The sequence below is a fragment of the Emys orbicularis genome, chromosome 5 (assembly GCF_028017835.1).
Source record: "Emys orbicularis isolate rEmyOrb1 chromosome 5, rEmyOrb1.hap1, whole genome shotgun sequence".
Lineage (NCBI taxonomy): Eukaryota > Metazoa > Chordata > Testudines > Emydidae > Emys > Emys orbicularis.
The window spans coordinates 129,986,670-130,014,144 of record NC_088687.1 but is presented as its reverse complement, the minus strand read 5'-3'; the positions used below and the strand labels follow the sequence as shown (position 1 = coordinate 130,014,144).

Sequence of the window (27,475 nt, the reverse complement as noted above, 5' to 3'; positions counted from 1 at the left end):
CTCTAGTACAGTGATCATAAAATTCATAGCAGCTCGGGAGACCAATGAAGACCATTACTGAAAATGTATTATAGGCCAAACTGCAGAAGTCATTTCTGATTGCCATTAAAAACTTCCTAGTAAAAATCCTAAACAGAATTATAAGGGAAAATGAAATTCAGAACCAATACACAAGTCCTAAAAACACTATCTTAATTTCACCCTAGTGACCAATTAGCCATAAAAGAGAAACTGTATCTATGACATGATGCATTGCTTGATCATAGAGACTAATCCTTACTGATTTCAATTGAAGCACTAAGAGGAAGAGACAATGTTCAGGTTTACTGATGCTGAGCAATTATTGTACTAGTGATATGTCATAATACCAAACAGATGTTAACAATGGTTTTTATTGCTAGACAGTGTTTTTCCCTTCTCTGCTACAAAGCTTAATAATAGGTAGGATAGAGGTAGAAGTTATTGTCTAAACATTCCATATCTATGGCCTCTTTCTAGTCAAACCCACAAAATCAAGATAATTCAGAGATAAGACTGCCATACATGGCTATATTGTGCCTACGCACTTGCATATGAATGTGGCTCTGTGTCAGAGAAATCCACAGCACTTAAGCATTACAATTATTTTTAATAAAACAAACTGCAGCCAAAATGAAAATCTGTCAGTCAGATTTTTGCCATGTTTTTGTAAGGCAAACTTAAACCCTAGAAATCTGGATTCATGAAATAGTGGCCACACTAACTATAGCTCCACAGTCCTTTAAAGAGGATTTTTAATTTCTCAAATATCCAAAAATATTACCCAGATTCCTCATTATTCTGCTTTAAAATCCCTGACTAAAACCAAATTCTGAGACTTTCCAGGATTGAGATTTCATACTAAAAGCACTTTTCCCACATCTCTACCAGATCACCTGAAGAGTTATAATGCCTACAATAGCCATATTTGTACATCTAGACAAGGAATTGAAGTTTTAATTTATTGGATGCTTTTGTGTTATCTATCTGGCATAACCCCCAACTTCAAAACCAACACAAGCTTTTTTCTTTTAGCACTGGTTCCTAAAAGGAAACTACATGTTTAAGTGCAAACAATTATTTGCTTAAAAACAATTTGAGTACCATTTGTATGATTCTCAATTTAAGTTTATACAGATGTGACATTGTATAAGGTGATCTACTCACAGTCCCAGATAAACAACTTCCAAAGCTCAAAGACCCACTATAAACTAGACCAAAAATCCCCCCAAAACATTAACAATATGCAGGAGTGTCTAGGTAATGCCCTAGACCAGAGAACTTTATTGTTATAAGAAGATACATTAATGGTAATTTTATATTGTCTATTCTCACACAGAATTAATCCTCTCGTCTGCAGAAATAGTTATTAGGCCTCAGCATCTGAAGAAAGTGTCAAAGTGTTAGGTGAAGGAGTGTATAGATTATCATGTGGCCACTTGGCAGATCTCACCATAGAATGCTCTGTTCGTTTCTGTTTAAGAGAAAGAGACAAATCTTTGAGAGAAGGAGGATAAAGCTTTCCAGTCTTCCTGTAAGACTCAGGATAGCAGACCAGGCTTAGAGACCCTTGTTTTTACCAGCAATGAAAAAAAACAAGGCAACTGATTGCCTAAAGAACTTTGACCTAATCTTTGAGAATTTGATCATTCTGCAGGTATCCAAATGATGATATCTGAACTTTTTGAGGTTAAGTGAAACTACTTTAGGTAGGAACTCTGAAGTAGTTTCAGGTACTTCTTTTTGTAGAAAAGACTACAGTAATGGGATTTTAATGTACAAGACATTCAGGTCACTAACTTTCTTGGCTGAAGGACAGAAATCAAGAGACAATTTTAACAGAGAAAATATGAGGATGAAGTAGCTATTTGTTGAAATGGCTCGTCCATACAATGGCCAGGTACAAGGTTAAACATCACTCCGCAACAGGAGTTCTAATAAGAGAAGAGAGTTTGTTACCTGTTATCAGGGATTAAAATAAAATGCTGGACTCCTTTTGTAGAAGTGACCATGAGCGATCTCAAAGCTGCTCTTTGACCTCAAAGAGTCATGGAGGCTCAGTTCTTGCTGAATCTGACAAACAAAAATCAGAGAGAGGTTTTAGTTGAGACTGATTAGATCTTCAGGATACATTCAATTTCCTCAAACTGAAAAACCAACAATAACAAGAACTTTTCTGCATTGGAGCAGAACCTTCAGCAAGTCATCAGACAATCCAAACTGTTGGTGATCTATCCTCCCAAATTCCAAGTTTTTGGGGATGTGTGTCTGGGTCTTGCTGTTGCTATGGGCCCTGCACTAGGAGAACTGAGAGGAAACTTCTCTTTTATAGTCAAGTGCCAGAACACGGCTATCAAAAACATACTGGCTCTACCTAACAATTCACCTAATGGTTCTCAAATATGAAGCTGAAGAGGAAAGACATACATCAGACACGCTGATCAGCCAAATTGGAGTACCAATGTGACAGAGTGGGAATTTTCTGTAATATTTTGTATGAATATTGTGTTAGCCTCAGTTTCCCTTATATGCTGCATTGTTAACTAGGTGGAGGGAAAAGTTTGTTTACTCTCTGCAGAGACCCAGAGATGCACGTGACAGATGCCTAGCTGTCTGGGGCCTGTGCTCCATGTCCATGGGGAATCCGAGAAGACAACGGCCATTCCAATTGCCTGGATATTTGGTACCTAGCAACTAACGCCCATAATGGTCTAGACCCCTAAAAGAAGCCAGTTATGTTTGCCTGGGAACAAGAACAAAGGACTGGGGAGGCACTTGGTGGCGGGTTGTTAGGAGTGGGCTGCGGAAGTTTGAGATTCTCCTGAACTCGAACAAAGGAGTCATAGGGCTCTGGGTTGACCAAGATGGACCATGCTGTATTTTTCTGTTCTCTGTGCTAACCAAGGACTTTCTACACTGTGTTCCAGACATCTAATAAACCTTACTGCTTTTACAACGCTGGCTGAGAGTCACTGCAGATGCTGAAGGTGAGGGTGTATTGCTTCCTTTGGGTGTACAAGTCTCTCTCAGGAGTCCAGCTCAAGTTGACTCACTGAAAGGAGCTCACGACATGAAGCAGGGGTGCTGAAAGCTATGAGGTTCAGTCTGAGGAGGTGGTGAAGCCAACTGACTTATTCTGGTGAAAGAGCAAGATTCTGGGGGGGGGAGGAGAGGGGTGTCTGGCACACTGAAGTGGTCCTCCCAGGTACTGTTCCAGAGTTGTTCCAGAGTACTTGACCTGGGGATCCATGACAACCTATAATGGAAAAGTCTTTCTCCCACTGCAAAAATATTGTTTTCTTAAGATAAGCATGTCTATTTAGAGAGTGATAACGGGGAGGAATCTTGGGTGACACATATGACAATTTCCTGCAATATCCTGGACAAACCTTACTGAATTAAGTTAAACTTTATTGAATTAAGATTAAGTATTTTAGGAGTTCATTGTATTAAAAATGCAAATGTTTATTATTATTATTGAATAGTATGTAAATATCTCTAAGGAGAGAGACCCGACTAATGTAAACCTTGGGAAATGTTATGGGCTTCAAAGCACTCTTTGAAACAATGTGCTACACAAAGTTAAATGGGATTCTTAGGAAATACTTGGGTGGAGGGGAACGCAACTTCTCATCTCCAGAGCCATCCTTTTGAAGCTGCATCCTGAGGAGAAAGCCTTTGACAGCTGATCACCTGTTACATGAAGATCAGACCAGAGGCCCAAACTGGATAAAGAGTGAAATCACAGATTCATGGAGGTGCTTGTTGTGAGTTAACACTGTTATGAACACTTGTAACCACAGAAAAACCCCTCAATGGGTTTGAAGAACTGCTCACGATCTAGAGCCCTTGCTGGGGGTTAACTCTGGTAAGTTTATTAGCATGCACATAGGTTCTTTTATTATTTTAATATGTTTTCTCTGTAGCACTTCTATCTTAAGAATAAATGTGCTTGCTTAGAAAGAGCTGTGTGGTAACTTAACTGTGGGTAATTATACTATTTATAGCCTCCGAGGAGAAAAGCAAAGTACAGAAACAGATCTGTTTAAGAAGTCTGCCTTGCTGGGGACAAGGAACTGTGCAACCTGGAAAAACCCTGGTTAGGAGGTGATAGCTGGGGAGCCGGAAGCCTGAGAGTGGGTGCCCTTGCTGGACCATGGAGGGGGAATACAGGCAGAGTTGCCCTGAACTGTGATACTTGAGGACCAAATGCACCTGCTCAACCAGTCAGCTTGTGTGTTAAGATACTATAGCTAGACTCATAGATACGGCTGGAGACCACCTGCTTTGATGTGGCAGCACATGGTGATCCCTTTCATTAATGAGCGCTCTTATAGCTATTGTATTTGGGACTACAGAAAGTCTGATTTACCTCTTAGCCCCTGGAATGGAAGCATCTATTAAAAAACATTTCAATCTGATGTAATAACAGAAAAAAAGAGTGTGCCTTACCCGAGTCCTTAAAAATTTTGTCCCCAGGGCAGAAGTGTTTTGTCTTCTCATTCTGAAGACATAGATGATTTACTAGGAACTGAGTATCAGAGGGGTAGCCGTGTTAGTCTGGATCTGTAAAAGCAGCAAAGAGTTCTGTGGAACCTTATAGACTAACAGATGTATTGGAGCATGAGCTTTCGTGGGTGAATACCCACTTCGTCGGATGCATGTAGTGGAACTGAAGTACCTTTTGACTTGTGTCCATGAACTTGTTTAGAAGACTTGGTCTTCAAATACTGCCTAATACCAGAAACTCATGGAGATGTCATCTGCATCCCAGGCCACCACCTGAAATGTCTCCTACTATACTAGTAGAGTGGATAAAAGGTTCTGAGCATCTGACTATATGACAGGCTGAATAGTACAGACATGGAAGGGGTACATGAAAACATTTGAAGTCTGTAAATATGCATTGACTGGTTAACCTGATTCTGCAATTGAAGAATAAAATTGAAGCCTAAAAATCAAAGTGAATCTCTCAGAAGCATGAATGAGCTATCAGAAGGAGAAGATCCCATCAATGAAACACACTGCACCCATTCTTAGGAACGGAAAGAAATAACTATAAGCTGATGAGGCATAGGAAGCAGTACAACATCTTAGAAGCTTATCCTGTTTCAAGGAGAATTTTTTAAGTTTAAGTACTCCTGGAAAATTAAGGAAATTAATACTCTGCTGAAATTAAAGATAAGTAAGCAAGGAGATGAAATGAAGGGATGAGGAGCTGGAAAGATTAGGTCTCACATGAAAACTTATGGTTTTGCTCCTGACTATAATGATGAACTCGCCTTCATGTCTTTGAATATGGAGAGCTTACTTAGGTTGGCAGACTATCAAGGACTTCGCAACTTCACTTCCACAGATTTCAATGGTACATGGGTCAAAAGTAACCCTAAAAATAGAGGAAGCAGGGAGACTTTCACATAACCTAAGGGCTAGAGGTCAAAAATTCCCCTCTGTAAGATGGCTGCCTGCAGTCATCACAGAACCAGCAAATTGAGGCTGTGACACAGTATCTCAGGGAAAGAGCCTGGAGCGTGCCACATCTCTATCAATGGCTGTTTTGGTGGTGACTGTGGTCATGATTACCCAACAGTTGTTTCCCTAGACTAGATGATTCACTGTGAGATCAGCACTAACATGCTTCATCTACACTAGACGTCGACAAAAGTCAGGTTTCATCAACAAAACAGTGCAGTTGTATACACAATAATGCTCCTCCCGCCAATTTAACTCTCCTGCTATGCTGACATAATAAAACCACCTTGATGAGCAGTGCAGAGCTTTTTGCGACAAAATTAGAGTGATGCCATGTCAGTGTAGACACTGTGCTAAGTGGCCTCCAGGAGGTGTCCCAAAATGCCCATCATGACCGCTCTGCTAAGCAATTTCTATTCTGCTGCCCTGCAGCTAGGTACACAGGCATTTTTAAAATTCCATTTCCTGTTTGCTCAGTGTGGACAGCTCACATTGGATCTTCCCAGCTGACCATGCAAATGGGCTCCCATATGGAGTCCACTGGAGTGGCTGGATCTGTTGGGTCTCTGGGGAGAGGAGGCTGTGCAGTTGCAGATCTAATCCACCCATAGGAACTTTGACACCTACAAGTAGATTGCTTGTGGCATGGATGAGAAGGGCCATGAAAGGGACATGCAGCAATGCTGTGCTAAGATAAAGGAGCTGAGGCAGGTGTACCAGAAGGCAAAGGAGGCCAACTGTTGCGTCAAAATCATGCCACTTCTATGAGGAGCTGCACGCCATCCTCGGCGGCAACCCCACCTCGACGAGCCCCATGGGTACTTCGGGAGGGCTGGAGGCAGCAGCCAGGAGAATCAACTCTGAGGACAAAGTGGTGGACGAGGAGGTCGAGTTGGAAGAGGATGTGGGACAGGGGACAGGCTCGTCTAGTGGTGTGGGGAGCCAGGACCTCTTTTTGATTCTGATGGGGTCTAGCCAGTCCCAGCAGTCCAGGTCTGGCATGCCTGAAGCAGGAAAGGGGAACTCCGGTAAGTACTTTTTCTTTGATAGTGCATGGTTACATGAGGTAGAGGTGTCACATGGCACATGTGGCAGAAGGGATAGAAATTAACAACACTAGGTACTGTTAGCCTCTGCTTTGCATTCCCAGTGCAGCTACGCAGTGGAGCCATGCAGAAAAGTTTGTTAATGCAAACTGAGATCTCTTGGGAATCCTCCATAGAGATCCCTAGGAAACTTTCCTGCCTGCAGATACTCTGCAATCCTCTGCTGAAGGGTCCTTGGCAGAGCTGCTTTGTTTCTTGCCCCATTGTAGAAAACTTTGCCACACCAATCAGCAATTACTTCTGCAGGAACCTAAGCTGCACACAGGCGTGCAGCATACAGACCCAGTCTGAAACTGCACACATGAAGAAAATGCACCCTTGCATCTTCAGTAACCTTTAGTAGTGTGATTTCAGCTTCAATCGCCCCCCGCCTGTGGAAAATGGTGCCAGTATTCAGAATACTGTCCTCATGTGCTGTACTTATCCCCTTCTGAAATCACCTAGACTCTGTCTCGTCTTGCACCCCCTACCCCAACCCAGGCAGAACTCACCACGTTTAGCACTCAGGCCGTGCTGCGTGCTTGTTAAATGAAAGTGAGAAAGAGGTGTATGTAACTTTTATGATTCAAGACTGTGAGTGCGCACACAATACTGACTCTGTGTATAGTTTCTTTTGCTTTTGCAGATTGTGCTCTTGAGGGCCAGCTTCTACACGCTGGCGGAGTGCCTCCATCACATAAGGAGGAAAATGAAGAGGAGTAAGAAGGACACGTTTCAGGAATTGCTGCAATCATCAGATCAGGCTGACAGCAAGCACAGAGCGTGGAGAGAGACAATAAATGAGAAACTACAAATGGACGGCCAAGAGAGGAGACAGGGTCAGGAGCGGATAATAAAGTTCATGGAAGATCAAATAGAGATGCTGAGGTCCCTGATTGAGCTGTAGGCAGAACGTATGCATGCTTGACTCCCCCTAAAGCCCATGCAGAACTGCATTCCTTGCCCTCCCCAAACTCCCCACACACATTCCTCTCACGTTCCCAGCCCGTGGCAGTACGCCTTGCACTCCACTCCTAAGGATATTTTCCATAATGACAGCTGGACTTACATGAAGCTGTGAGATCCTCACTTCAGCGAGTCCTGTTCACTGTCACGTCCCTTGTAAGAAATCATAGAATCACAGGACTGGAAGGGACCTTGAGAAGTCATCTAGTCCAGTCCCCTGTACTCATGGCAGGACTAACTATTATCTAGACCAGTGGTTCTTAACCTTTACTGCAGCCTGCACCCCTTTGGTTCTCAAAATATGTTCTCGCACCCCTGATCAAAAATCAAAATGTTCTCGCACCCCTTAAACCTAAATATATTTATAACGTTAATAAATACATAGGTTTGATGAAACAAAGTAGTTGTACTTACGTGCCTGTGCTTAATTTGTGTTTTCAATGATTTACCTTCTAAAAAAATCTAGCATGTCTCGCATCCCCAGGGGTGTGTGCACCCCAGATTAAGAACCACTGACCTAGACCATTCCTGACAGGTGTTTGTCTAACCCGCTCTTAAAAATCTCCAATGGTATTTATTCATAAAGCATATCATGTGAGGTCTCTACTGAAAGTTTGTAACTTATCAATACTCAATCACTGCCAGATGTGTGTACAGTTGATATTTAAGGAATAATGTAACTATGTTGACAATTATGCCCTTGTGGTCTTGTAGTGAGTGAGAGTCACCAGGGAATAATATGTCTCGGTGATGGCCCATTCAAGCTGAAGGGAGTTGTCACTCCTCTGCGGCTAGCTGATTATGTAATATATTGCTCAATTGTCTACCTTTGCACCAACCCAGAAAAGTCAATGGAAAACCATCAAAGACAAACTATAAACATTGAAACCACTTGGAAGTGAAAAGGAATATATGATTGCGAGGTAATCGCCCTGTGCATGAAAAGACTGATTCACATATCACAGGGTAGAGAAAGACACACTGGATCCATTCACTGAGGAGGTACCTTGATGAACGGGTATGCTTCATGAAAGTCTGAGTCATAGCTCTCTGGGACTAGCAAGTGCTGTGAAAGACTGAACTTTAGGATCAGAATCCACATTATTAGATAGGAAAGGTAATTGTCAATAAGTGTAGGCCCTTGTTCATGTTTTATGATTTCATTTTATATGTAACCATTGGTATCCATCAGTCACATTTGCTTCTATTGAATCTCTATTCTTTCTTAAATAAATTTCCTTTTGTTTTTCTATAACTGAACTCAAGTGCTGTGTGTGATACAAGAGTGGTGGTAAGTAAAATTGGTAAACTGGGATACACTCTTTCTTTGGAAACAGTGGATCTGGAATTTCTGTGGGTATACAATGGTCAGGGGCTGGATACCACAGGGAGATAGTTTCCAGGGATTTAAGGGGAGGCTGGTATAACCAGGCTAAAACAGGGCTGGTACAGAGCTAACACCTAGCTGGCACCTGCAAAACTTCCTCATGCTGGAGGCAGGTGGCAACAAGATGACTCACAGCCCTGGATGCCCTGAGAAATGTGACAAACATCTAAAGTAGTACTCAAATACAAAGAAGTGTCTGCTGAACAGAATCACTGTTTAGCCCTCCTGCTGGGCTGGACTTGCTTTCCTTGCCTGCAAATGGCCATCTCCTGCTCTCTAACCTGCCTTCTCCCTGAAGATACCACATGTCCCTCAAGCAGCACAGTGGGCCGCTTGTGAGGCAGCTGGGTACCAGCAGATATTGCCACGCACATAGCAGAAATAGGCGGGTGGACCAACAGTCCCGGCCACGTCCCTTCCCGAGGCAGTCAGCTTGGGGGTGGGGACTGGGAGGCGAGACCCCTACTTTGCAGCATAGTATTTCTCATAATTCTTTGTGCATTGCATTCGATTGGCTTATCGGTGGCATCTGCATGTTCGAACAACTTTATTGGTATGCACAGTGTTAACATATGGTGAAGCACAAGTTTGTTCGTGACCCTTTCATACATTCTTGCGACCCACTTTTGGGTCGTGACCCAAGGGTTGAGAAACACTGCTTTAAATGATCACATACTGTTTTTTCCACAAGACCCCTAACTCCTGCTACCGGCTCCACTGGTGACAGTGTGACACAAACCATTAGTGCCAATTGGCAAAGAGTTCTCTGTTCTTTACAAGCAACTCCTGTCAAACTCATTATACCGGCACTGCAAGGTATTTACATGCCAGTTATGCTAAACATTCATATGCCCCTTAATGCTTCGGCTATCATTCCAGAGGACATGGTTCCAGGCTGATGATGCTCATTAAAAAAAAATAATGCATCAATTAAATTTGTGACTGTACTCCTTGTGGGGAGAATTGTATGTCTCCTGTTCTGTTTTACCCACATTCTACATATATTTCATGTTATAGCAGTCTCGGATGATGACCCAGCATTTTCGTTTTAAGAACACTTTCACAGGAGATTTGACAAAATGCAAAGAAGGTACTGATGTGAGATTTCTAAAAATAGCTACAGCACTCGACCCAAGGTTTAAGAATCTGAAGTGCTGTCCAAAATCTGAGAGGGACAAAGTGTGGCGCATGCTTTCAGACGTCTTAAAAGAGCAACACTCTGATGCGGAAACTACAGAACCCAAACCACCAAAAAAGAAAATCAACCTTCTGCTGGTGGCATCTGACTCAGATGATGAAAATGAACGTGTCAGTCCACATTGCTTTGGATCATTATCAAGCAGAACTCATCATCAACATAGATGCATGTCCTCTGGAATGGTGGTTGAAGCATGAAGGGACATATGAATCTTTAGCGCATCTGGCACATAACTATCTTGCAATGCCGGTTACAACAGTGCCATGCGAACGCCTGTTTTCATTTTCAGGTGACATTGTAAACAAGAAGCAGGCGGCATTATCTCCTGCAAATTGTAACGAACCTTGTTTGTCTGAGTGATTAGCTGACCAAGAAGTAGGACTGAGTGGACTTGTAGGCGCTAAAGTTTTACATTGTTTTATTTTTGAATGTAGTTTCTTTTTTTACATAATTCTACATTTGTAAGTTCAACTTTCATGATAAAGAGATTGCACTACAGTACTTGTATGAGGTGAAATGAAAAATAATTTTTTTTTGTTTTTTACAGTGCAAATATTTAATAAAAAATAAATATAAAGTGAGCAGTGTACACTTTGTATTCTGTGTTGTAATTGAAATTAATATATTTGAAAATGTAGTAAACATCCAAAAATATTTAAAATAAATGGTATTCTCTTGTTGTTTAACAACGCGATTAATCGCAATTAATTTTTTTAAACGTGTGATGAATAACAATTAATTTTTTTAATCGCTTGACAGCCCTAGTAAATAGGTTTCTGATGTTAGGGGTGAAGCCATCTTATTTACAAACAAAGTTCCTGCAGGCTCACTACATTTCTTTTGGCTGCTCCACCAGCCAGGAGGAAGGGATGTGGAAAGGGCACTTAGTGCTCTTCATTGTAAGTAGCACCCCATCATCTGATACACACTAAGGATCCTTTGTGATATGTTTAGGTCTCTTCTTGGACATAAGACTTCCAGAAGGGGATTCTTTAACCAGGAAGAGACAGCTAAAACTGATTGCATCCCCTTCCTGACTTCTCTGCAAACTGTTAAGATCTGTACTTCTAATTCTATATTGCAAAATTGAGAGGTTCAGGCAATTTGATAGAAAAATTAGGCTTGTGAATCTTATTGCAGGAGCAAAATTTTGACCACTTCACCTGTATGTCCGGTGCAGAGATAAATAGCCTCGAATTCTTGAGGGCATAGTCCAACATACCATTCAAACATCTGAATACCATAAAGGGAAGAACCATTATTCTCAATTTAAATGAAAAATACTACCATCATCATCCTGCTGCAAATGTATCAGTGGTCAGAGCCACAAAGCCAAGTAGACTGGGTCAGAACTTCTCCAAAATAGTCACTAAGATTAAATAATAGGGATCAGGAATCCCTCCATACTAAAGGGTGGGGGGAATTATATTTATAGTTTACTTTAGATGTAGGTAGTTTCTTCACAAATTTCTACCTCTTTGAATGTGTGTCATACATTAGATGATAGCAAAAGACGCATACGAACAAGAGTTAGTATATATATGAGATGTAAAAATATATTGTACTGAGAAAACTCTCAATAATTTTTCCAGTTGATTATTTCTATCTAAAATATCACAAAACAAAGTCTAATGTAGTCTGAACTTTAAATACACTGCTAATATTGAGTCTGTGTAAGGAGAGAGAAGAAAAAAAGTCTCAGAATTGAGTATGAAACTTTGCACACCAATTCCATTATATTTTGTACAATTAAATAGAGAGAGAGAACACTTTTGTTCTATTTCCTAAAGGAAAAGAGGAACTATCCTTCCTTTATGCCTCTTTGGGACTGGATTGGAGAGATTATAGTAATTTGGGGAGATGAAAAAGGTTGTAGAGAAACTCACTAGATTAACTTTTGAAATTCTGATTCTAAAACAATTTTTACTTTCTGCAATGTAACTGCCTAAGAGAGAAATATTCTGCCAAATCAAACTTTTCCCCATTATTAAAGGGAGTGGTAAGGATGCAAAAAAAGGTTCTGGAGACAAATTTGAACTGATGCTCTAGCACTGGAGGAAGACTAGATGGATTTTTCCTTAGAATTTTTTGTGACAACATGATTTCTTTTGTGGGAATTCATTGACCAGTGCACTCAAAGCCATGTGATCACTTTTCACTGATCAGAAATTCCCCTTACTTCTTTCCTTTCTTACTTCACATTAAGAGATATCTTTGTTCTTACTCTCCATTTCTGTGTCTTGTAGAGGCCTGATAAATGAGAAACTAACTGCAGAAGATTAAACCCATCTCACTTAGGTTCAAGATATGGACAATCAACTGTCTATATGACTGATATAACTGCTGATTCCTCCTTCCCTCACTCCAGCAGTGGGAAGAGCAGGAAGAGTGGTTATTCAGAAAAGGAGCAGGCATCGAAAAAGATTAAAGTAATGTATTGTACTGTCCGCTTCCTTCTCTGTTTTTCTGCCCCACTGCAGTATAAGTATAATATAAAGCAGCAACAAGTATATATCCATGCAATATAAAAGTCACATACAAGAAACTTTCATGCCACGTGGTTTCTTGAATGGAAGCAGTAAGAAAAGTAGTGAAATGATGAAAAAAGGAAAGGTTCTAACAAAAGGGCACCCAAAAAGTCATTAGCTTTCTTTTTTAAAATAAGGTTTCAGAGTGGTAGCCATGTTAGTCTGTATCAGCAAAAAGAACGAGGAGTACTTGTGGCACCTTAGAGACTAACAAATTTATTTAGGCATAAGCTTTCCTGGGCTAAAACCCACTTCATCGTATACATGCAGTGGAAAATACAGTAGGAAGATATATATACACAGAGAACATGAAAAAATGGGTGTTGCCATACCAACTATAATGAGACTAATCAATTAAGGCGGGCTATTATCAGCAGGAGAAAAAAAACTTTTGTAGTGATAATCAGGATGGCCCATTTCCAACAGTTGACAAGAAGGTGGTGAGTAACAGTAGGGGGAAAAATAGCATGGGGAAATAGTTTTACTTTGTGTAATGACCCATCCACTCCCAGTCTTTATTCAAGCCTAATTTAATGCTGTCCAGTTTGCAAATTAATTCCAATTCAGCAGTTTCTCATTGGAGTCTGTTTTTGAAGTTTTTTTGTTGGAGTATCGCGACTTTTAGGTCTGTAATTGAGTGACCAGGGAGGTTGAAGTGTTCTCCAACTGGGTTTTAGCCCACGAAAGCTTATGCCCAAATAAATTTGTTAGTCTCTAAGGTGCCACAAGTATTCCTGATTCTTTTTTAAAAAAAATAAGTTATTTATTTTGCCACCTTTTGACAATAGCAGAAAGGAGGAACACACTTCAGCCTGCAATAGCAACAGTCAAATCACAACATAGTGATTTATCATGACTCCATTACTTCAGTGAAGAAATAAAATGGAGATGGGTTTCTTGTCTGACAAGAGGGCACTAGAAAGGCAAACAAATGCATTAAAAATGCAGCAGAAGTTGCAAGGATTCTCTGCTTGCAAGAAAATGAAGATAAACGTTATTGTCAAGTAATTTAGGCTCTGAGTTTTACCCACTTAATAAATGTTATAATTTACTAGGTCCAAAGTGTGATCTGGATTCTAATTTTTAAAGCTAAAAGAACTCCATCATTTTCTTACTGAGAAATCTAAATAGCAGGCACTGTTTATATAGGACAAATAATGCTTTTCATATTGCTACTGAACTCAAATTCCAGGAGTTGTGCAGACATGGCTAATATCGTTGTACAAACAAATTTACAAAATTTAGCCATGTTGGCTTGCTCGCCCTAAGGAAAAAAAGCCTGTCAAATGGAAAATTACTGGGAGAAAATTATTTTCAAACTTCTAAAAGGGTTTTTATAAACAAGTTTCTATATATATATAAATAAAACAAGTCAGAGTCTCCATTTAAATTATTTCCAGTTATTACCCGCTGGTTCGGCTGCAAGCAATCGATCTTCTGGGATCGATTTATCGCGTCTTGTCTAGACGCGATAAATTGACCCCGGAAGTGCTCGCCGTCGACGCCGGTAATCCTGCTCCGCGAGAGGAGTAGGCGGAGTCGACGGGGGAGCCTGCCTGCCGCGTGTGGACCCGCGGTAAGTACCTTTAAGTTTGAACTAAGATACGAACTGGGGGCTTAGTGTGAACTAGCCCTAACAGTGTTGCAATGATAGCAGTTTCAACCAGGGACCAAAGACTGATTCTACCAACAAAGATCAGGATAGTTTTGACAGATATTTGAAGCAGAATGACACAAAAGGAAGGAAACTATGGAATCTTCTTAAAATGTAGGGAGTCTTTCAAACCATGATTTCCTAACATTTTACCATTTAGTTCTGACGTTCATCTGCTTCAATCTGGCAAGGGGGCATATTGATTAAACTGATCAGTCCTAAGCAAGTCATAAACAATGAGTACTGTTGTAAACTACGGTAAATGACCATATATTAGATTAAAACTGTACAGGCTGAGAAATAACTCTAATGCTTTTTAAGCTGTTTGGTGCATACCTTTTCAAAATAAAATTATCCTGTATACTTTTATATCCAGTCTAAGATCAATTTACACAGGATTCTATGATGTACAAATAAATGTGGATGAGCACCATTCCTCCTCCTTTCCTCATTGTTTTAGATCATATATTTAAAGTGCACCTAGCCTAAGGGACAGCTTATAACACTTCAGAATGTCAGTTCAGTTTGACTGCCATATCCATTCTATATGATCAAGTTACAGCAGAAGATACTGCAGACTTGCAAAACTTAATCATGTTCTTACTCTAAGCATTTGAGCAGACACATTGACTTCAAAGTGTTGACTATTTAAGATTAAGTACATGCATAACTTGATTTGCAAAATCAAGACTAAAAAGATTCAGTAATCCAGTATAGTCAGAGAGCAGAAACTGAAAAGGCCAGAAGTTGTGGTGCGGTGGGGGGAAGGGGGACAAGGGAATGAGGGGTTGGGTTTTTTGTTGTTGTCTTTAAACATCCTTTAGCCTACAACAAATTTATTGTTAAATTTACTTTTCTAGCAAGGAGTCTCAGCCAGCCAATCTGAACAAGTCAACTAAAAAATACACAAGTTTAAAATTTTAAAACAAAACAAGGCTTTGTTATTACAGAGCTATTTGGGATTGAGGAAATACGCCATTTGTGCGTGTTACTTCATTTTAAAAGTACTTATTGGATTTTTAGAGATAACCCCCCTCAACTTCCAAATCCCACCCTCACAATTTCTCCCTTAAATCCAAGTGTCAAAATTAAGATTAAAAATCCTAATTGCACACACACCATCATTTTACCTGGGCTGTTTGCTAGTGTGTCATCAAACCACTAGTGACTGGAAATTTTAAATTTTGGATGCCAGCCCAGTTGCAAATAAAAAACCTTCATATGAACCACCACCAAGAAGTCACATGACCTCCATGGGCGGCAAGTATAATAGGCCAGGGGAGGCTAAACCTCACCTACCATAGCCTGTGGCCCCACCCATGCTCCACCCTCGCTCCCCATCTCTCTATGCCGATGGGGGCTAAGCTTGGGCTGGTGGCCTGGAGTTTGGGGCTCAGCTGGTGGCCTGGGCTGGTGCTCAGGCTGGCCGGCAGCCCAGGGTGGCTCGGGTTGACCCAGGGCTCGGGCCGGGTCTCGGGCTGGTGCTCAGACTTGATCGGGGTTTGGGACAGTTTGGCTGGGCTCCTCCTGCCACGGGGGTGGAGGGTCTCGGGGCTCTGGCAGGCGGGACCTCGGGTGGAAGAGGCATGGCCGGGGGGGCTAGCCTTCCCGAAGGGATGGCGGTTCACCTATTGCCCATGATGAGCGCATACTAATGAGAAGCCACCAGAGCTTTCCATCCCATGTTGTCAATAAATAATAATACTTAGCTCTTATATTGCATTTTTCATCACTAGATTTCAAATACACATTACACAGTATTATTATCCCCATTTTACAGAAACCAAAACTGATGCACAGATAAGTGATGAGATTTGCCCAAGTCACTCAACAAGCTAATGACAAAGCCAGGAAAAGAATTCTTGTCTCCTGAATCCCAGTCTATTGCTCTGTTTACTAGGCCATACTGCATCCCATTCATGACATATGTCAAATATATACACAGTGTTGTTTAAACAAACAAAAAAAAATAGATAGTATAAACTCTGAACAAAACAACATAAAAACTGAATTGAAGGTACAAGTGATTATGTATGTCAATTCATTTGAGTACAAGATGTATTTGAAATTAATTTTTTACTCCTGGAAGAAATAATCAACTTCTACATAAAACTAGCAACTTTTATATAAAATAAAAATGTATGTCTAAAATAAATATATAGGATACTCCCACTCTTCAAATAAAGAAAAAGCAACAAAAAAAACCCCATATACACACGCACACCATGCAAATAAAGCATGTAGAGCATAATGCAACTAATGGTATTTCTTAAATGCTATCGTGGAACTGCAATAACTGTTAAATATTATTTTTGTATTGTAATACAGTTTCAGCAATGTGACTCACACTAATTTGTAAATATATTTTAATAATTCTGAGCACTACTCTGAACAACCTTCCAATCTAAGCAGTTCAATTTCATGTGTTTTCACTGAATGCTGTTTCATCAAGATAATTCAGGGCTTTCTAACCACAGGTATCATAACAGAGACCAGGAGTTGGGAGGAGAAAGAGTGGGATTATGTCCTGACACAGGAGGCTGAGAAAGAGTCCCAATAAAACATTTAAGATGCTTATAAGGTTTGCTATTGATAAAGTCCAGGATGGACCACATGCTGACCTACTAGTTCTACTGTGTACTTTAAAAAGTTGAATCTTCCATCAGTACATTAAAAGTTTATATATATATTTTTTTTTTACAAAAAATATTTTAATTTGTAATAATAATAATGTTTTCCCCAAACTTTATCACAATAGATTAACCATTAAAAGAAAAATTTCCATATTTTTTCTATATTCCACACAGCTAATCAGTAACTAGTATCTCCACTTAGCCTCTCTTCTTTGTCCCATTCTTTCAAGAGTCATTATGATCAGCAACTTTTCTCCAAACAAATAAGCATGACATTCCTGTCCATATCACCCTATGAAATGATCTGCTTCATCAGCTGAAACACTTTTGCAAAAAGTATAACATAGCACCTTAACTTCATCTCAGCTGGAGCAGGAGTAGGAATATGGTCAAAGTCTGTTAGGCTGTATTCTTAATTCCCACAATAAAGACTGGCCATAATATCAAATTTCTGGTTTTATTTAAACTTCTTTCACCACATAGGCCATTTTCCATTAGATACTGTCAACATTTTAGAAAGCAATCAAAAATATTTATACAGGAATCATATTCATGTTTTAAAATACGGAAGCCATTCAAAGCTTTATTTTCAGACAATAAACAAAAATGCTTTATTTCAGAAAAACTAAAAAAAAAAGTGAATACAATGCATAGAATGACAGGCTTTACCCATATTGTTACTTGGTGACATAAAAATCCATGCAAAGTTTTTTGTTTTGCTTTTGTTGGGGCAGGAAGGTTCTTTATCATTATTAAACATATAAAAGATTGATTCCATTCTCTTATGTGAACATTTATAAAATTGGCTGGTGAACATTCAGAACCAACAAGAAAGATCCATTTATAGAATTATTACGACTATACACTACAACAAAATGTTTACCTCAATCCTGCCCCTCCTTAAAAGCCTCTTCAATGTTAATTCCCAGAGCAAGGCTACAGGTCTTCTGCTAAAAAAATTCTCTAGATTCTGTAATCCTTTTCTCTTTAATTTCCAGTCTATGAAGAGAAATGATGAGATCCACATATGCATAATGAGTGAGGATTTAAGTAACTTTCCATCTCACCATAGGTAACACATTTGATTTAAACAGTAGCGTTGGACATTGAATCATTTTGTCCTTTAAGATTTAAGGTTTTATATTTGTATGTCTTGATATGTTCAACAAGCATGCAATTTTATAAGCAAATTGTATGTATGTGGTTAATAGACAAATTACATTTCAATATATCAATATATGTGACATTAAGATTCATCATTCATCTCTGCAGGTTATTTCTGGGGGGGAGGGGGCAGAGAGCGAGCGTTTTCCAGGTTCATCAGTGACTAAAAGGTTTAAATGTGTTACTACTAATTCTGTTTAAACGATTTTTCCAACTACTACCATTCTATGAATATTTCTAAAGCAATTCCTTGTTAACGTTTTCATTTGTCTGTTTAAACTATTCTATTATACTTTTTTGTTTCTCATGGTAACCAATGTTATTTGACTTAACAGAAGCTGTTCAAATATTTAAAGGCACTCCGAGATGGCAGGAGTTTATCTAGGAGCATACATGTTGTGTCACATATATTCCTTTCCTCGCTCTTATTTTTATCTTTCCCCCCAGAAATAGTAACAACCAAAAAGGATACTAACTGGACATATTGTATCAGGAACGTGTTCACTTCATCTGCTTATGTTAAAATTCAAGTTACAATGGGCACATTTAGAAATTACAAGCTCGGTAGTTAAAACAGATGCTTCTGACGTTCCTTCATATGTACTGTATCCCTCTGCCAATACCGTCAAGCGCAACGCAAGAACTAAAGTATAAACATCTGCAACACCTCTCTGTTTTGTTAACATTCTTTCACACATTTTACTGCTAACTCCAAAAAAGGAGGATCGACGGTGTAAAAACAGTGAAATTGGAAACATCTGTGAGATAGCTACGGAAAACGGAATGAAACATGAATAAACAAAAACATGGCGAAAGTGGCCTGGGGTTGTTACACTGTCAGATCATTTTTCCAAGCCCAACATCAAGGCTTTTGTTACAACCAAAGCGGTCATTTGCATGGAGAACCAACAGGGTTTCTTCTTCTTCAGCGTTTCCCAGATCGTAACACACACTCGCTCTCTTCCATACACACACAAGCAAATCTTCCCCGTTGCAAACAAACAATACAGCGAAACACACACATTTTCGCAACTGCGGAATCTACAGATTACAAACAACATTCGGCATACTTAATAGTTTGGTGCTGAGACGTAATTTAGCCATAAAATAACAGACAAACCTTTGGAGCGCTGCCCCAGCCGGAGTTCCTCTCCCTCTCCCTCTGCTCTGCTGTTACTGACAAGATCAGGCTGAGATTAACAAGTCCATGCTACTGAACAATCTTACTCCTCAGGTTATTCCACGCACTTTGTGTGCTCTAAATAATATCAAACTTCTCAAAAAGTTTAAAAAATAGTGAATGAGAGAGAAACAGAGCACAGTAATAGGAAAGCAGATAACACTGTCCGTGCAATTATTACAGCAGCACGAAGGACACTGCTCTATAGTTTAGGCTGTGTCAGCACTTCCATTCTAAACCCCTATTTTCAGGGGGTTATAACTCAAGCCAGCAAAAAATTGCTCTTAGCTAAAAAGGGTGATATTTTTCTTTTTTATATTTTTAAAATATCCATTTAGACTATTCAAAAAGTTTCAGGGGCACAAAAGTACACGCATTTTATCAGCTCTGGAAGTCTTATTTGCACTTTTCCAATATAAATAAAACATTCATTTTAAAAAATAAAATTTCACAGACCTTTGAGCTACAATGTGAATCTGACACTTTACTTTTTATAAAAACACATTAATAAATATTAATATTTGAAAACTGGGTAGTCTGAATACATAGTAACTTTTAAAGAACTTTTAAGTGACTGTATTGGATAGTCCTGGAGATACTGTCTATTCAAAGAGCTGGTCAGCACAGACAGTGGCCCTTGACAATGTGCATCATCGCTAATCCTCTAAGGCAGCTTTGTAAAATTCTACTCACACCACTTGCTGGAAGCAAATACTTTTTCTGACAGGCAAGTAAAATGTCCTCATCATCATGGTAAGGTGGCTGAACATAATTTTTGTTTGCTCTGCAATGGCTACTTTACAATGCTGCTCTAAGGGGTGACAAGGCAAGCCAATCTGTACTCTTATTCAATCTTTGACCAATCAGAGTCAACGACTGAACTGGTGATGGTTTTATGGCGTGGATAATTGACCCATGGAAACTTGACTAAGATGGACAACTTATTTCATATAGATGACTAAATAGCCAGGACACAGTTGCAACTTTATAGCTTTTGCTTTTAATGTACATCTTTATTAGGATTGTTCATCCTATATACCCATAACCAAGGAACAACAGTCCTTTCATAATTACAAGTCAACTGTCACAACTGCAAAACAAGCATTGAATTCTATTCAAATACTAGTACATTTTTTTTGTAAAATGTAAATATACATGGATTGACAGGTCAAAGTAAAACACCACCTTGGATAAAGAAACCAAAGTGTACATTCAGTTATCCCTCAGTTCAATGGAATGCATATAAGCCAATATAACCCTCATCTCACTAATGCAGAAACTCAGAATATCACTATTAAGTCATTCAAATTCTGTCATTTTGCTTTCTACCAGTCCCTTATTCTGAAGCATTACTTTTCATTTTAAAATCCCCTTCAAATCAAAAGATATATTACAGAAATAAATATGTAGCCAAAGGCTATGACAGTCAATTTCTTGGGGCTATATTCTCCTATCAATAGGCAGCGTTAGTGGCACTGAAAATCAGCTCGTGTGCAGCCTTTGGCACACGTGCCATAGGTTGTTTACCCGTGCTCTAGTATGAACCATGTCTCCATGTTATGTATAACATTGTGCACACTGTTAATATTATTATTTGTTCACAATTTCCACCCTAGAAAAAGTTAGATCTCCCATCCTCCCATATAGCAGAGATTAAGCCAACTGGATGGTCATAATATACACATTAAATATATAATTAACAATATAGTTACTTGCCAACAGAGTAAAAGTGAGGCTTCTGTTTTAGTCTACTAGGTAGTATGTAGAGTATTTAACATTTTAATAGGACTGTCAATTAATAGCAGTTTTAATCACACAGTTAAACAATAGAATACCAATTTAAATGTATTCAATATTTTTGGATGTTTTTCTACATTTTTAAATATATTGATTTCAATTATAACACAGTATACAAAGTTGACAGTGCTCACTTTATATTATTAATTTTTATTACAAATATTTGCACTGTAAAATGGCAAACAAAAGAAATAATATTTTTCAATTAACCTCAAACAAGTACTGTAGTGCAATCTCTTTATCATGTAAGTGCAACTTACAAATGTAAAAATTTTTTGTTACATAACTGTACTAAAAAACAAAACAATATAAAGCATTAGAGCCTAGAAGTCCACTCAGTCCTACTTCTTGTTCAGCCAATCACTAAGACAAACAAGTTTTTTACATTTACGGGAGATAATGCTGCCTGCTTCTTATTTACAATGTCACATGAAAGTGAGAACAGGCATTCACATGGCACTTTTGTAGCCGGCACAGCAAGGTATTTACATGCCAGTTATGCTAATCATTCATATGCCCCTTCATGCTTCGACCACCATTCCAGAGGACATGCTTCCATGCTGATGATGCTGGTTAAAAAAATAATGCATTAATTAAATTTGTGACTGAACTCCTTGGGGGAGAATAGTATGTCTCCTACTCTGTTTTACCTGCATTCTGTCATATATTTCATGTTATAGCAGTTTTGGATGATGACCAAGCACATGTTGTTCGTTTTAAGAACACTTTCACTGCAGATTTGACAAAACACAAAGAAGGTACTAATGTAAGATTTCTAAAGATAGCTAAATCACTTGACTCAAGGTTTTAGAATCTGAAGTGCCTTCCAAAATCCGAGAGGGATGAGGCATAGAGCATGCTTTCAGAAGTCTTAAAAGAGCAACACTCTGATGCAGAAACTACAGAACCCAAACAACCTGCTGGTGGCATCTGACTCAGATGATGAAAATGAACATGCGCTGGTCCGCACTGCTTTGGATGGTTATCGAGCAGAACCCGTTATCAGCATGGATGCATGTCCTCTGGAGTGCTGGTTGAAGCATGAGGGGACATATGAATCTTTAGTGCATCTGACACATAAATATCTTGCAACACCAGCTACGACTGTGCAATGCGAATGCCTGTTCTCACTTTCAGGTGATATTGTAAAAAATAAGCAGGCGGCATTATCTCTTGCAAATGTAAACAAACTTGTTTATCTGAGCGACTGGCTGAACAAGAAAGTAGGACTGAATGGACTTGTAGGCTCTAAAGTTTTACATTGTTTTATTTTTGAAGGCAGTATTTTTTGTACATAATTCTACATTTGTAAGTTCAACTTTCATTATAAAGAGATTGCACTACAGTACTTATTAATTACAACTAACTGTTCATTCCTATTAATAAACTATTTGAAAAGGATGATCATCAAAACCTGGAAATAGAAATTCAAAATAAAATAATGAATCTAATATTTCTTTTTTATGTCATCCAGCTAGAGGACAGAGAGAAAGAAATAAGTTATGGCCATACACATCCTTCTTAATATACCCCAAATTTACACTTCCAGGCTTTTGTAAGAATTACACAATGATACTATTTAAGAGCTAACCATTGTATACACAAACCTGTTTTGCATTAATCACAACTCTATTAAAATTAAACTTGGGCTCCATAATTTTGGAATGGGGTAATCAGAGGAAACTTGAAAATAAAGATTATTATTTTATCATTAAAATCAAAGATCCATTTCTGTATATGAATGTTTACTTACAACATAATTCATTGATTTTAATTTCAGCAAGAAGTTACCGACCACTCCATTTTCTTTAACACAAGTTTAAATATTTGAGACATTAGATGATTAGGTTAGTTCTAGTCCACACACCCTCTATGCCACTACTTGCATGATGAACTAATAGTTGCAACAACCTTAAATTGAAACATGCCAACAATGCACATATAGGCTGTATAAATATTTAACCATGCCACCTAGAACGTAAATTAGTTGACATTCAACAATTAAAGCTCTCTCTCTGAAGTTGCAATATTTAAAGGTTAAAGATTAGACATGCTCCCTCTTGTGTTAAACTAAGAATGCATGCTGTTTTCTGTGACATGATGGTGGCTCAGCCATCTGTTTCCATTGAGCAAACCTCTTCAACTTTGACTACTAATTTCTGACAAACATTCACCAATAGTTCTACAGGACAAAGGTTGACTCACTTTGCACACATATTCATATGATCACTTTATATTTGTGAAATACTGTCATTTTGCATATTGTTGAAGATCACCATTAAGCATAAAATCACATATCAAAAATATGGTACAATTAAGATTCGTAGACATAACTAAATATACATAGCAAAATAAATTACATGTAAACATATATATAATGTTCAGTAGCTACATATTTCACACATTAGCCTAATTTACAACAAAATATCCACCGTTTGCTAATTTTTCTTTCCATGTCCTTAGTGCTAATTAACTACTGAACTCACATAGTCTAGCATAAAAGTTTCTGCTAAAGAATCTTTAAAAAATGTGTATATATTTCATATCTACATGAAGAAGATAGGAAGAACATGATAGTGCTATGTAAAGGTGTGTGTACACACTATCTACCTAACTAAGGCTCCAATCTTTCATCGTGACCCACTGAAACCCCTATATCTGCATGGAGCCTCAATAAAGTCAATTGAGGTCCAGCCATGCAGATCCAGTTGCAGGATCAGGCCCGTAGGGCAGCGTTTCTCAAATGTGGCCACCAAGGGGTTTTCCTGCAGCCAGGATAGCCTCCTGGACAGAGATGGGGGAGAGGGCAAAGCATTGGCCTCTCCCAGCAGTGCTGAGGGGCTCCAGGGGAGGGCTTCAGCCAACCCCCCCCCCACTTCAGCCATGGGACTCTAGGGGTGAGCTTCAGCCCCTCTTTCTCCACCAATTCAGCTGAGGGGCTTTGGGGGAAGGCTTCAACCCAGGGCGGCGGGGTTTCAGCAGGGCCGGCCTTACCGGGCGCCGTGGTCAAGAGGCAAGAAGTGGGGTGAGCCTGGGGTGTGAGGCTGTGGAAGGGAGCTCAGGGTAATGGGCGGGGCGGGGGAAAAGAGCAGGGCCCTGAGGGCAATGGGGAGTCCTGAAGGGGGCAGTGAGGAGCCGGGGGAGGCAGCAGTGGCTAAAAGTGATGGGGGGGGGGGGCAGGGAGGCAGCAGGGGCCAGAGGCACCAAAATACAACAGTACATTTTTTTTTAACTAACATGATTATAAACAGGATTTTGCATCTAATGGAGGGAGATAGGGCAAATCACGTTTAAAATCCTGTTAGTTGTGGTCAGTCCTAGGCCCCATGGTAAATTTAACTACAACCAGTCACACATTTTTAATCATCACTTGCCTTGTCTACACAAGGTACAAGGTCCTGTTTAAAATCATGTTTGTTATAATTTATTAGATAACATGTTTTAAAACATGCTGTATTTTCTAGCCTTTATTGAAGTATATTTTGAAATTTTAACACTATGAAAGTAAACTGTGCTCTTTTTCTTAGCAATATTTGTGGTTTTCATTAAATACAATCCTCTAGAGGTTAACAGAAATAATGCAGCTAAACTTTAACCAGGAAGGGCAGCAAAGTCACTGTCACTATTCATGGACGTTTCATATACATGCACTTTTAAACCTTGGACCGTCATGTTAATCAATAAGGTGCACTTCTCAAAACGTAAGGGTCATACAAAACAGCTTCCTGCACCACTGAAGTCAATAGGAGTTTTGCCATAGACTTCAATGGAGTAAGAAATAGCTTATAACAACCTTTCCCTTCACATCCAACTTTTGGATCAGTGGTTCTCCATCTTTTTTTCATTCTGCAGGCTAATTCCTCAGAGGAAGATTTTCTCACGGTCTCATGGGGCATCTCTAATCCCAGCCCACTAAAGTGCTCAGAACCCAGTTATGAGTGTTATGTAGGATCCTAAAAAGGATAGCCTCAAAATGTTTCATTCTGCAGACCACAAAGAATGGTTCTCTGCTAGTCCTCAGATCGCTACCGGTTCAGGTCCTGATTCTGCTAAAACTCCCATGTGTCTGTCTACTCCCACAGGAAATCAAGGGGAGTAACCATAAGAAAAACTGCAGGTTCTGGCCCTTCTTACATGGTAACAGGCTAGTTGCCAACCCTCCAGGATTGTCCTGGAGTCCCCAGGAATTAAAGATTAATCTTTAATTAAAGAGGTCATGTGATGAAACCTACAGGAATACCTCCAATCAAAATTGGCAGCCCACTAACAGACAGGTGCCGAGTGCAGCGGGACAGGGAACAATTTACTGTCTAAGCCTGGAACAAGCACCGTTTCCAGTCACAGCTGGGGCAAGAGGAGGGGAGGGGGGCAGATCTCGCTCTCTCCGGGGTTAGTGCTCCAGGCAGCTCGGAAGGGGGCGTCTCTCCCTGCCAGGAGCTCCGCGCTCCCCTCCTGGCGCTGGGGCAGAAACGTACGCAGCTCGGGGGCAGAGGGTACCACCAGCGGCCCAGCCGGACTGGAACCTGCCCACCCCCAGCGAGAACCGCCTCCCTCCCGGCGCCTGGGCACCCGCACGCGCCACACGCCCCGGCCAACGGCTGTGGCTGCCCCGCCGAGGGACCGGGTGCGGGTAGGGGTAGAGGAGAGTCGTGTCTCCCGGGAAGGGGGATAAGGTAGGAGGGAGTCCCCGCTCCGGGATGAGCTGAGGGGGAAGAGGACTCACTCTGTCTCCGCTATTTAAACCTCTTCCCGCCGCCTCCGCCTCACTCCCGCTCCTCCCTACGCGACTTACTAGGGATCACCCCCTCCCCGTCTCCCCACACACAAACTCCGGCAACAATCGAGGCGGGTCACAACAACCCGCCCTTCCCAGCCACGCTCGCTTCCCATTCGCTCATCGCTTTGTCCGTCGACGTGTCTGCTGCGTGCATTGGCCCCTCTGCCTGCCAATCAAAGTGCACACAGCTGGAGAACCCCCTCCAGGCTTCGCTTGCGGTGCATCCAGCCTCTCCGGACACCTTGTGGGGTAGTTAAAACCTCTTTAACTCACCATAAAAATGTACTTGTACGTCCCGCCCACCCAAACAGAAAGGAGATACTGATTGGGCCGAATGAAAATCTGGATAGCTTGATTGGAAAATAAAACTGTCAATCGTAGATGTAATCCCCGCCTACGGGAATGCGTAGCTCTCCCTGATTTGTCTCTGTGGCTAGTCCCAGTTCCATGTATCATCCAATCAAACACGCTTTCACAAGTTAGAGGGCGGGACAAAGCCTATGAAATGATAGATGCGAAAGGGATGCAACGATTGGATGACTACTCTCTTCCTTTCTTTTCCACCACTACTGTCCAGTGGCTCATACCACCCGGCTTTAGGAGGGGGAGAGGTAATCTGTTGGTTCAGCCCGTCTCCATCAGGGACGAGAGGGGCGGGGGAAAGGAAGGAGGAGGAAGTCCTTTATTGCCCACCATGCAACGCGCGCTGTAGGTAGCTCTTTTGGGCTCTGCGCGGGGAGGGGGCGGGAGGAGGTTGGTGCCCAATCCAAGATGGCGGTGCAGGAATCAGCTGCTCAGCTCTCAATGACTTTGAAGGTGCAGGAGTATCCCACTCTCAAGGTGGGTACTAGGCATCCTGGGTGCCTGTGAAGAGGGGAGGGCCAGGCAGGGTTTGGGCGAGGTTGTTAATGGCCTAGCTGGGCAGGGCTAAAGGGAGCTGGGGGCTTGACAAGCTGTGGTCCCCCACCCCCTGTATTATAACCCCCTCGGGCCCCAAGGTGTGTAACGTGCGGAGACCCCAATTCACCGGACCCCTTTCAGACCTCCCCCACCCCATCTGCCTTGCCCTATACTCATAAGGGCTATTTTCTTTCTTTTGATGTTGGGGGAACGTGCCTGGAATATGATGCCCTCCATGGGCAGTTTCATACCCTGAAGATGTAGGTGGGGTGGAGTCCCCAGAGCAACAACAAAAATGAAAACGATTGAAGGACTGGGGGGCGGGGGGGCTGACTTAGAAGAAGGAAAAAGCTGAATATGCCATGGCTAAGATGTGACAGAAGGGTGCTGTGTGGGGAGGGGTGTGACTGGGACAGACTGGAGGGTGCCAAGCAGTGAAAAGGGGGCTCGGAGCATTGATCATTTAGAAAGAATGTTTAAAGGAGTTAGAACTGTGTATCATTGTTAAGAGGTGGACAGGGGAGGGGGTGTTAATATGGTTCCTTGGCATCTTGATTTCCTAAATATGGAGATGAACTGCAGGGTGTCAGGGGATAAAAATGATTAAAGGGACTGGAGAGCTTATAAGGAAGAAAGAGTTAAATATCTATAGCTTGGCTGGATATACCAAAGGGGTGGCTGATGTAGTAACTGAGTGTATCTGAAGGGTGTTAACT

At 40.6% G+C, this 27,475-nt stretch overlaps 2 protein-coding genes across 2 annotated transcripts in view; one reads left to right on the top strand and one right to left on the bottom strand.

The window, feature by feature from the left end:
* Positions 1–19,301, bottom strand: part of CTBP1 (C-terminal binding protein 1) — a 410,482-nt gene extending 391,181 nt beyond the window's left edge. Inside the window, exons 1-2 of the mRNA XM_065405602.1 lie at positions 19,226–19,301; positions 1,978–2,091 (exon numbers count right to left, since the gene is read on the bottom strand). The gene's annotated coding sequence lies outside the window, so the exon portion shown is untranslated. The remainder of the gene's footprint in view (positions 1–1,977; positions 2,092–19,225) is intronic.
* A 7,248-nt stretch (positions 19,302–26,549) lies between these two features.
* MAEA (macrophage erythroblast attacher, E3 ubiquitin ligase) overlaps positions 26,550–27,475 on the top strand; it is a 119,230-nt gene continuing 118,304 nt past the window's right edge. Inside the window, exon 1 of the mRNA XM_065404707.1 lies at positions 26,550–26,699. Coding sequence (XP_065260779.1) covers positions 26,631–26,699 — 69 coding nt within the window. The 5' untranslated portion in view covers positions 26,550–26,630. The remainder of the gene's footprint in view (positions 26,700–27,475) is intronic.